Source organism: Vidua macroura, chromosome 6, assembly GCF_024509145.1.
Source record: "Vidua macroura isolate BioBank_ID:100142 chromosome 6, ASM2450914v1, whole genome shotgun sequence".
Classification (NCBI taxonomy): domain Eukaryota; kingdom Metazoa; phylum Chordata; class Aves; order Passeriformes; family Viduidae; genus Vidua; species Vidua macroura.
The window spans coordinates 24131157-24142511 of record NC_071576.1 but is presented as its reverse complement, the minus strand read 5'-3'; the positions used below and the strand labels follow the sequence as shown (position 1 = coordinate 24142511).

Sequence of the window (11355 nt, the reverse complement as noted above, 5' to 3'; positions counted from 1 at the left end):
TCCGAGGAGGTGTCACGGGTGGGGGGCTCAGGAACATCGTGCCCTCTTGCCGGGGGGCACGGGACTGTCAGACCCCGCGGCAGAGGGCTCCGCTGCGCCAGGGGACCCTTCCGCGTCCCCTCGCCCCCGGCTGCAGGGTCGCCACCGCGTCGCCTCGAGAGCCTCTGCCTCGCCGGCGCACCCAACATCTCCCCCTCGTCCCGAGCCAGGGGCCTCCTCACCGCCCAAACTCCGCGTAAATCTTTACAGAGATCCCCCGCCGCCCCGATTTACTCCCAGCTTGTATTTAATGACGCTAAATGAGCCGTTTTTGCTCCCCCGCACGTGGCCGGCCGGAGGTAATTTGCCGAACAGGAAAAGACGAAGTTCCCCTATAAATTGAGGCGTCGGTCGGAGCCTGGAACCTGAAGCCTGGCGGGCTCCAGCTTTGCCTCTGTCCCGGACGCAGGGCTAAGACACCATCTCTGACAGGAGCAAAAGCCCCGCACCCGCTAACTCCTTCCCTTCTAGCACAGAGCGACCGGTCCGGCTGGAAGGAGACGCTCGCAAACTCCTCTCTACACACTGCGGGGCGGGGGGAGGCACCCTCTTCTTGTGGATCCCATTTTTAACTTATATTTTCCCTCTGGCTCGGGGTTCCCTGAGCAGCACAGGATTAAAGCAGCAGCAACAGGGCAGCTAGGAGCGGAACGTAAAACGGGAGTCTTCTCCCCGCTGTTGATTTCCAAGTCTTAAACTGATCACAGAATGCTGCGTGCTTTGCGCCGGGGACCCGCGTTTTTAACATGAGCTGCATCCCTGTCTTGTCAGTGGCTCGTTCTCCACCGCAGACACCATTTGCCTACGAGAAGAAAGGGGAGGAATATAATCTTGACGGCGAGTGGCGAAAGGGCACACGCTGCATCCGTGACAGGCTCCGCTCCTTATCTCTGAGAGGTTTGGAGCCGCGTCGGTCCGCTTAAACCCTTTTATTACCCACGCCCCAAATATTTCCATTACACACGGTCTGTGCTCCTCAGCTGATATGTGAAACTTGCTGCCTTATCGCTGTCAGTCGATTGATATTTTCCGTGTATAAGCCCAAGGCATTAAATCAATGTCTCCACTCTGCAATGGCATATTCTCTATAGACTAGTCTGTGGGAGACAAGTGAAGTCCTGCTGAAAATTGGCTTCATCCTATCTCGATTCTCACGAAGCTCCTTTTGGCAGAAAAAGCGGGGCTTTAAATAGGATCCGCCTGCCCAGAGCCGGTGCCGAGCAGCCCCGAGCTGCCCCTGGCTGCGGGGGGTCTGTTGATGTTTGCCATTTCGGGATATTGAGAAGCGAAGGTGCCACACAGTCGGGCCATGGGGTAACCGGCCGCACACGGCGACGGGGACAGAACCCCCTCCCCCCCGCTGCAGGACTCGCATTCGGCAGCCGGGGGAGGACCTGCGGTAAATGCCCGCCCGGCCAAGAGCACCCGCACAGCACGACGAGGGAGACAGCTCCGTGTCACCGGGAGAGCCGTGCGTGCATCTCCGACCGGGATCACCGCTGATGCGGCCACATTTGCAAAGCGGAGGGGCTCTCCCAAGACTCTTTTTTCCCTCCCGTTTTTAGCTGGGTAGTAGTGTTGGAGGAATGTAATAAGATTTCTAGGACGCTGGCTTCGCTTTTCTTTTCTAAGTCGAACCTTAAATTAGTTTGTCGCCGCTGTCCCTAACCCGTCAGGGGGCAATTATGTGATAATTACGAGAATTACACAGTTCTTTCATCCGGCGGCCGTGCACAAACAGGGCTCGGCACAGCGAAATCCGTTCACACTTAAACTCCCCTCCCCCGACAAAGTCTATTGCTGGGGACCAGAGCTCTCCAGCGCGGCTGTTGGTGTCGTTCCGACGGATGGTTCCGAGCCGGAACTACAAAGCGGGATCTGGGCCTTTCCAGCGGCCCGGAGCGGCGTGGAGCCGCCCTGGGGATGGTCCCCGTGGGCGTCGTCCCGTTCGGCGGGGAAACGCCGAGCCTGGCTGCCGCCGGCCCTGCAGACCTGGCCGCAAAACACCCAGGAGGTTACATCGCCTCGGGAGGCTTTTTCCTGCCATCCCTCAACATATCACAGAACCGTGAATTAGGCAGGGGAAAAAAAAAAAAATAAAGGACATTACCACACACAGCTTCACAGGCCGGTGGCATCGCAGCACCCCACAAGCATACCCTGCGGGAGCGTCCCCTGCCTTCCCTCTGCACAAGCCTGGCCGTACAAACCTTTCCTCTTCACATCCACACTTAAGCACTGCGTTTTGATTCTCTTGCACACGGCTCCATCCTCCGTAACCCACCCCAGAAAGTTTGTAAGAAAATAGCAGAAGTATTTAATTGATAACATTTGATTTATTTGAAGTCCTTAACTGCAAATGATCAAAAACATACTTCACGCATTAAATTCTCAGTTATCGTTTTAAATCAAAATATTTTTTCAATTACAATCACATTTATAAAATTAACAAAATTTCTTAAATTCACGTGTAATTATTTTTTACGGTCATTTAAAGCAATTTCCAGCTGTAAAGAAAGAAAACAATATAAACCATGCAATAAATTAAGAACATTGAAACAGCGAACAGGAATAATAACAAAACCCGTCTGGCTATGCTAACACCGTGTAAAACTGTGGAAAGTGCAATAACACTGGATGATATAAGCTAACGATGGCGATAATTAAACGGCCACAAAAAAGAATTATTAAACAAGTTTGAAAAGGGGGGAGAGACTGAGCTGTCCTCTTTTCCTCGCATCAGTGTAGTAGTCAATGTTTCCTAGAGGAGGGGCAAAATAAACTGGTTATAGATACACAGTTCTAGCTGGTACACAATGAATACACTTAAATTAAATAAGTATGTCATCCACATGTTGATGAGAGTTCCTGATGAACTAGAATCTTCAGTAACAGATGGGAAGGGAAAAAAAATCCAACTGGTTGTGACCTCTTGTAACTTTATATTACATCCCAAAACAGGTAACACTTGGAAAAAGATAAGGGTCGCATCCTGCACTCCAAAGCTCCAGCTGGTCCCCTCGGGAGTGGAGGATCCGGCCCGCAGCATCTGGGTTTTATGTGGGTTGTAGTAGCCGAAGGTTTATTTTGCAAGTATCAAAAGGATGATCCGAGAAAGTAAATAGTTCTCTTGTTGCTTAGAGATTCTCTTAGTGTTTTGCTACTTCACAGCAGTATTGTCCTTCAAAGCCTTCTTAATTAAAAAAAAGTCTTAAATGTCTACTCGCTTCTTCATCTCCGTATTGTTAAAGTATTGCCACATACCTGTAAACTTACATGAGATTATAGAACACATAAGGGAGGGAGACGAGGGGGCAGAAAGCACAAACAAGTAGTTTACACTCTCAACATTTTTTTCTTCTTTTTAATAACACCCTGCATAGGCTGGGGAGGTCTCCGGGGAGAGGGGCTGGACGGCAGGGGCCGGAGGGAGTATGTACAAGCGGGACGCGGCCGGCTTTGCAGGAGGTCGTGGTGGATCATAACAACACACAACGCGTTGCGAGACACTTAAAAAGTAACAGTCCTTTGCACGCAGCGTGCGGAAACACCTTGGTCTGTCTCAGGGAAAGCGGGAGAGAAGCCAGGAAGGGGAGGAGGGGTCTCGGCCCCGGCGGCGGGGTTGCACAGCTAGGAGGTGTTTAGCACGGGTCTGGAATACACACCTTGGTAGTAGGAGGGCTCTAGGGCCGAGGGCTCGATGCTGCTCCGGCCAGCCATGGAGGCGCTGCCAAGGGGCAGCCCGCCGGGGATGCTGGCCCCGTAGGAGGAATATTGCAGCGCCTGCTCGTAGGCTTTGAAGTCCAGCTTGTGCTGCTGCTCCGAGGAGGACATGAGGTTGTTGATGGAAAACGGGTGGTTGAAGGAGTAGTGGGGATCACCCTTGAGGTGGAGCTGGGGTTCGTGGGCTAATGAGTGAGGGGGGTGTGGGACAGAGGCCAAGGTGGGTACAGAGCTGATGGTGGAGGAGGCGGCCGAGGCCGAGGTCTTTAGCTCCGTGCTTGATCCACTGTGGTCCATAGACTGAGGGCTGGTGGACGGGTTGGAGCTGGAGAGAGAGGTGGCCGTATCCAGCTGAGCAGGTTTGTTGTGGCCTCTGTGCAGGGGGGAGTTGGAGCTTGAATTAGAGGCCCCGGCCTGATCTTTCCTGCCCTCCTGTGTGGCTTTACTGTTCGCCGGCTTCTCGCACTTGAAGCGCTTTTGCCGGCGGAGGTAACAGCCGTTTTCAAACATATTGCCGGAGTCGGGGTGCAGGGTCCAATAGGAGCCCTTGCCGGGCTTGTCGGGGGACCGGGCCACCTTGACAAAACAGTCATTGAAAGAGAGCGAGTGGCGGATGCTGTTCTGCCAGCGCTGCTGGTTCTGTCGGTAGTAGGGGAAAAGGTCCATGATCCACTGGTAGATCTCACTCAGCGTCAGCATCTTGCTGGGTGCCTGCTGGATGGCCATGGTGATGAGGGAGATGTAGGAGTAGGGCGGCTTCGCGTGGGGGTAAGTCCGCTTGAAGGACTTAGCGTCCCGTGTCCTGCCGAGGTTGGACTGGGTGTAGGCCATGGGGCTCATGCAGGGGTTCATGCCGCCGTAGGGGCTCAGCCCGTTCATGGGGGCCGGCTGGGCAGACATGGCATTGATGCCACCGGGGCTCAGCGCCGTGCCCATGGCGGCTACGCCGGCCGGCATGCCGTTCACGGGCCCCGCCGAGCCTGCCGGCATGCCGGCCACGGCGCCGGGACTCAGCCCAGCCCCCAGCCCCGTGTTGGCGTAGGACATGTTGAAGGAGCTAGAGGTCATGTTGCCGCTTGTCGTCATGGTGTTCATGGTCATATAGGTGTTCATGGTGTTCATGGAGCCCAGCCCCGAGTTCATGTTGCTCACGGGCACCGAAGAATAGGCCTAGGGCAGCGAGACAAAGAGACGGAGTTAGAGAGGAGAGAGGTGTGGCAGGACCCCGTAGGGGCCGGATCCGCCCGCCTGGCCCAGCCAGCCGTGCTAACGTCCTGCTGCGGGACGCCGGCCGTTTCCCCGACACCAGGGAAAAAGCTTCCCCAAAGCCGCACGGAAAGGCAGCTGCTCCCATGAAAAGGTCTATTTCATATCTATATACATTTATAAATAAACACGGAGCGGGGGTGCTCTTTCCGGACGCACTCCCGGTTTACCGGCGTGTCGCAGCTTGCGCGGACTGCACCGGGATCAGCGGGGCGCACGGACCGACCGTCTTCCCTGAGCCGCTCCAAGCCCTGGCGGAGCCGGGCTGCGGGCTTGGACTGCCCCGGCAGGACGTGTTCTCTCCAGCGCTTTCCCATATTTTGTTGTTTATGTGTCCTGTCTCGCTAGTTAAATACTTAAACTCATCAGAGTATTGAAATTGGTGGGTGTACATTGTTTGCTTGTATTTTCTGAGAAAAGTCTCACGCATGTCTCTCTTCCCGCAATAATCTGAATTTCTTTTCTAAGAAACGTACAAGATGGAATAATGTCTTATTGCAAAATAATTTTTAAAACCCTCACCCAAACCAAACAGGTCTTGTTGGACTGTTTTATCTGTGGAAAGCTTCCCTCCTGTCTACATTTTCTATCAAAATAGTCTTTAAATGAAAGTTAAAAAAAAAAAAAAATCAACCAACCAATCAAACACCAAAACTTTCCCAAAGCATTAAAAGCCTGTATTTCTCCTCTCTGAGATTTTCTACAATTGCACGACGTGGAAAAAATTGAAGCACCCTAACACATAACACAACTCTTAAAAAAGGCAGAGCCGGAGAGCTTGAATTTGTGCTATCCATTACAGCATCTGATTTAACAGGAGAGAGAAAGACGTTCCCAGTTTACTCGAACTACGGCTAATATGGCTAAGAAAAGGAGGTTTAAGCAACGGTTAAATATTTAAAACTCATTTCTGATCTCCACAAATTTCACGAACTTATAAACGCACTTTTGATTTAGAGGATCTCATTAAATATTTGAGATGGTAGAACGCGGCTGGGTTTCCCATGTTGCATTCATGCAGTTATTCAAATTAAATGGCAAGAGGTGAGGAAAGATTGAAGTTTAAAAAAATAGCAAAAGCGAAGTTCCCTTAACTTTATGTTTGTGGACAATGCGTATAAGCGAGGAAAAATGAGTCTGGAAACGGCACGTAATTAGGATGACCCTTGTTTGCCCTTAGCCGACTTTCCTTTATTAAAGGAGATGCCAGCCGGGTGACACGTATCGGCCTCTGTCCGCGTGGCCTTATGGGCGCGTGTGCCAGCTTCGGATGCGGGACGAGGCGTGGGGACTGTGGAGCCGTGTGTCCGGGTATGCTGATGCAATGCCCGGGTGCGCACACCCAGGTGCCTGCCTCGCTGCCGCACTTCCTCAAAACGGCTCCTTCCAGGGCGGGAATCCGCAGTGCTGCTGGCCGCGCTGCCGAGCGCTGGCTTCTCCGGGACCCCCGTTGCAGAGCCTCAGCGGCACGGCGCGGACCCCAGGCCCCACAGGGCCGAGGCGCGCCGAGGGTACGCTCCGGGCTCTGCCGCGGCCCTCTCCTCCGCCGCAGTTGTGGGCGCTTAGGCCGGTTCTCCTCCACCTTATGGACGTCCTGTCAAAAGGGCGCGGGTGGCGGAAGCGGCTGCCGCGGTCCGGACCGGGTCCGGGTGGGGGGCGGCGGGTCCGGGTGCGGGCCCCCTCCCGGCCCGGCTCTCGGCAGCGCCGCCAGCCGGCCCGCGGCAGCAGCGCACGCCGCGGGCAGCCCGTCTGCAAAGTACGGACAAACGGCTGGTCTTCCCCCTCCTTTCCTTTCCCCCGGCTTTAACAGGTGAGGGCCCGGCGCTGGCGAGTAGAGAGGCCGGAGGTCCCGCCGAGAAGCTCGGGGAAGGTGCTGCCCCGGACCAGGACGCGCTGGCGTCTGTCTCCCTCGGCCCCTGCCATCTGCCGGGAAGGAGTCGGGTGCCGGCGGCGCGGCGAGCGCTCTGCCCCGAGCCAAGAGTTTACGGGGTGCTTTTGTGCCCGCCGCGAGAGAAGATTACGCCTCTTAGATGAGATCAAGGGCTGTCCCCGGCCCCCCGGCCCTCCTGGCGGGCTCGCAGCCGCCCCGTGTCTTCCCCAAACGCCTCCAGGGCTCCTGGAAGCTGTGTTTTCCTTGGGGAAGCCTAGCCAGTTTCGGCGCCGGAGGGAGGGGGAGGTACGTTTGCGTTGGCAGGATCTGGACTGCAAACCGATTCTTCCGATTGCTGCCCCCTCCAGACCCCTAGCCACCCCCAGGTCCTCCCCTCCCCTGCACAGGGGCAGCAGAGAAGCCAGACCCTGGGATTTACTCACCTCCTGAGTGTCGGCGTAGTAGCTGTTCCAGTCGCTGGTTTCATGCCCTTCCATTTTCACAGTCCCTAACATTATGGAGCCAACCTGCCCGGTGTAACCATCCAGCCTTCTTGCAAGCGAGCGACGGGCAGTAGGAAAGGAGCCCGAAAACCCGACCTAGCAGGAAGCCAGCTCTCAGGAGGGGCGAGGGGTGCTGAATTCTGCTCTATAACCAGCCAAAAAGGAGGCAGGGAGCGGTGTGGGGCGAGACAGTTGAGAAAGTGAGGAAGTGCGGCTGGGATGTGAGTGGAGTTGAGCTGATGTGGATCTTACGTCGCAGAAGTACCCACCTCCTCCTCCTCCTCTCCCCATTTGTCCGCCGCACAAAGGCGTTCGCACCTACAAAGCCGGAGATGCACCTGCAAACAAGGCAGTCCCCCTCGCCTGCAACTCCCCCCGGGGCGGCACTTTATTTGCAAAGCTGCGTAATTGGTTTAAGCTTGTGGGGAAAGAAGGAGAGACAGAGGTGGGAGAGGGGGACAGAGGGGGGCGGGAGGCGGGACGGGATGGGACGAGGGACAGGCACGACCACCCTTTCAGGTGGACAGGACAAATGCTAGGAGGGATAGGGGGAAATGAAATGAGGTAGATGAAGGAAGGGCAGCCCCCTCTATTTGAAGAGAACGCAAAAGGCCATCCAGCCTTAAACCCCTGAGATTAGAGGCAATATTTACTAAAGGCCGGTAGATGCTCCTTTAACTTGATGGCCGGGACGTACTTCAAAGTCCCGAGTCCTGAAGTCCACAGGTTCCCCCCTCTCCCGCTCGTCACATCACAGCTGGTTAGCGCGGAGGTACCTCCAGGCCCTGCCGGGGCGCCCCACGTTCCCATCGCCCTCGGGGCAGGGGATCAGATTAGGCGCTCCGGGCTGTGAGCAGGAGGCTCGGCTTCGCGCCCCCCAAAGCCCTCCCAACCCTCCCCCCACCCCCCCCCCCCTCCTCTTCCTCCGGGCTAAACCAGCCCTTCAAACGGGGTGCCGTCCTATGTAGATGGTGATAATGATATTGCTTTTTCGGGTGCCTTATGTTCAGAAACCATGTGAGTCACCGTGCTGAGACATAATACTACAGGTTCCCAATAAATACGGACAGAGGCCTGAATGCGGATCCACTGATATTAACCTCCACTTGGCAAACATCAGGTGAGTCACTAGAACCATTTTATATCCTTACTGTGGAAAGCCTTCAGCCCAGAAGGCTCATTTGGAAGCTTTCTCTGATGCCAGACGCCCAGGAGCAGCAATAATAGGTAGGGGGTATATCTCATTTCCAACTTCTTGCTTATTGACCTGATTTCTCACAACGAACTGGGGAGGAGGATTCTACACAGGCTGGTAAAAGGCAAAAAACACCGATAAAACAATCTTACACTGGAAAAAGCTTTTTATTATTATGAGAGGAATCTCGCAGTCTTTGCAGAGGGATCAAACATTTTCTGTCCTGTCCGGCTCTTCGAGCCTATGTCAACACCACTGACTTAGGTTTCTCTATCCTATCCCTTGTGAGTTCGTTCCCACCTAGCTACTAGAACTTTTATCACCTCATAGTAGAAAACAAAAACCAAAAAGTCAAAACAAACAAAAAAAAATAATCTACATCACCAACCAGCAGCTAATAACCCTTCCCCCCAAACTTTTCCAACAGTGGGAATTTGAAGGGGAAATAAAGCTTATTGGGATTTTGAAAAAGGCTTGCACATCATACCACACAAACTATAATACACACCTGGTTCTGAATTTCAGCTTGATGTGTTTATCATTCAGCATGGCCATAATTGCTTCCACAGTGATTTGTTCTCGAGTGATCTGTGGAAATGTCTGCCCCAGAAACCGGATTTCAAAGTTTCATATAGAGACACAAATGGCGAGATATAGCATATCTCTGCCACAACAAATACGTTTTAACTTGTTCTCTAAATGCATTTTCTGTTACCGCTTTACCACTTTCTTTGTTCTTTCTCTCCTCATCCTTTTTCCTTTTTTTTTTTTTTTTTTTTTTTTTTTTTTTTTTTAATATGGCAACAGAATTAAGTCAAATCCTCGAAACAAATAAAACTCTGGAATCAGCAGAGGAGACCAACATATGAAAATATGTCTTGAAGGAAATAAAATATATAAAAGCAGTGGATGAAACCCCTGTTTTCTCAAATGGTCAAACTACACCCATGGAAGTTGGGACAAACCCCAGTAGAATATCTAAAAAATATTAAAATTGCGGTCTTCATGTATGCACCCTCCCTCTTTTCCTAATGGAAGCGGTGTATATGCCTGAAAACAGAGACCCTTCGGTGGTGGCTTGCCCATTTCAGTATTTGAGGTCTGTGGAGTATGGTTCCCCCCTGGCAGCACAGCCGCATGAGAACATGCCGGCAGGAGTGTAGCTGCCCCCGAGACCCCGCTATCGGCACCCCCCCGCTGGGTGACCTCGGGGCGGTGCTGCCTCCTTTCCAGAGCCCAGCTCCGCGGGAGCAACACCCGACGGGACGCCGGGCAGCCCATGCTGGGTCACTCTGTACCTGGAAAAAAGGGCAGGCACAAAGCCGACCACACTCATCGGATGCTGCTACAAACCATGGAGGCGTTTCATCGGGCGGAGCAAACGTGGAGCCGGCAAAGCCTCTCTGCGGGCCGGCCGCCCCCAGGCCGCCCCGGCTGGGATGCCCTCTGCTCGGGAGGGAGTGGAACCGGGGGTTGTGCAAAGCCTCAGCGCCTCCTGTTGTCCGGCTGCGGGCTTACCTCCCTCCTGAGGTTGCTCCCAGAGGTGAGAGCACAGGCAGGATCTTCTCTTAATCTGCTTAGAGCCTCTCGACTTGACGTATAATAAGCAAGCCCTAGTCAGAGCCAGCCGCTGCTGGAAATTCTCTTCAGCCCGGTTGCTGTGGTGCAGCCCTGGTGGAGAAAATCCTCCCTTAAGTCCAGAAGGACGGTCAGGACGCCTCTGCCCACGGCCACAGGAAAAAGCGGGTATTTCGGTAGTTGCCCTTGCCCTGCATTTGAGCCTTTATGTAATGAAGCCCTATGTAGGATGCTCTGCGAGTCCAGCAGGATTTATCAGTACCCTTTGCAGCAGGCTCAGCAGAGAAGCACTCTCCTAGGATGCGGGACGCTGTGTAGTAGCCAGGAGCTCTCCAGTCGCGCCTAGCTGATGTGTTTTACAGGAGTCAGGTTAGTAGCACTGGCCCCAATTACACAGCACCTTTCCCCAGCTCTGGTTCGAGTAGCACCAGTTTCTGTACACTTTTTGTTTGTTTGTTTCTTCTTTTTTTCTTTCTTTGATTCTTAATTCTTTTTTTTTCAGGGCGAGCTTTTAGTGCAACCTGGAGAAACTGCAGGCTGAGGTGAGCTCTACTTTACCCGGCTAGATGGGATCAGGGTATCAGCTCTTGGCTCCACCAGTGTGCTCTGTTTGCACCAAGGGTGCAAACATAAAACCTGACCTAAAAATTACGGAAATATGTGTGTGGAGCGGGGGCAGGACTTTTAGGGGAGACCGTGTTACCAGCGCTGTCAGGAAGAGGTGGGCACCGCAAAGGCTACTCAGCAAGCGTCTGGGTTTTGGGAATCTCGTCGCCTTCTGGCCGGGCCGAGTGGCCTCGCCCCTGAGAAGGGGCTTCCCGCAGCTGCTCGAGGACTAGAGCTGGCCCCGGCACGGCGCTGCCCACGGGGACCGGAGCTCCTTGGCGCCGGTCGTCCAGAGCCGCCCGGGAGCGCCGCCCGCAGGCTCTCTCCCACGCGTGGGCCGGGCGGCCGACGCAAGCGGCGGGAGCTTTAATTTTAACGTGGAGCGCTGCTTCAGTTCGTTCCGGTCTAAGTTTCCCCCTGGCAGCAGCAGCATCTGCCGGCCCTTCGGTTTGACTTGCAGGGGCTTTACTCTATTTTATCCAAAATACCATCGTCTTTTGAAAGAGAGTCTCTCGGCAGTGCTTGCGCGGGCCAGGCGTTTAGCTCGGGAAGGAGCTGTGTGGTTATCTCCGCAT

At 54.0% G+C, this 11355-nt stretch overlaps 1 protein-coding gene across 2 annotated transcripts; it reads right to left on the bottom strand.

Moving 5' to 3' along the window:
* Positions 1–2265: 2265 nt before the first annotated feature.
* Positions 2266–7730, bottom strand: FOXA1 (forkhead box A1). Of its 2 annotated transcripts, none has more exons than XM_053981145.1 (2): positions 5199–6812; positions 2266–4932 (listed from the first exon to the last, which is right to left on the bottom strand). In XM_053981145.1, the coding sequence occupies exons 1-2, from the start codon at positions 5343–5345 to the stop codon at positions 3670–3672; spliced, it is 1410 nt and encodes a 469-aa protein (XP_053837120.1). In that variant the 5' UTR covers positions 5346–6812; the 3' UTR covers positions 2266–3669. The 2 variants fall into 2 exon arrangements, with proteins under 2 accessions (XP_053837120.1, XP_053837121.1); XM_053981146.1 differs by lacking the exon at positions 5199–6812 and adding an exon at positions 7342–7730 and having other exon boundaries at positions 2268–4932.
* Positions 7731–11355: the final 3625 nt, after the last annotated feature.

Excerpts from the sequence above, each read along its gene's own strand:
- FOXA1 (XM_053981145.1), bottom strand. The coding sequence starts at position 5,345 with ATGGGAAAGCGCTGGAGAGAACACGTCCTGCCGGGGCAGTCCAAGCCC. Across the intron at positions 4,933-5,198 it reads GCGCAAGCTGCGACACGCCG|GCCTATTCTTCGGTGCCCGT; the intron begins GTAAACCGGGAG and ends TCGCTGCCCTAG.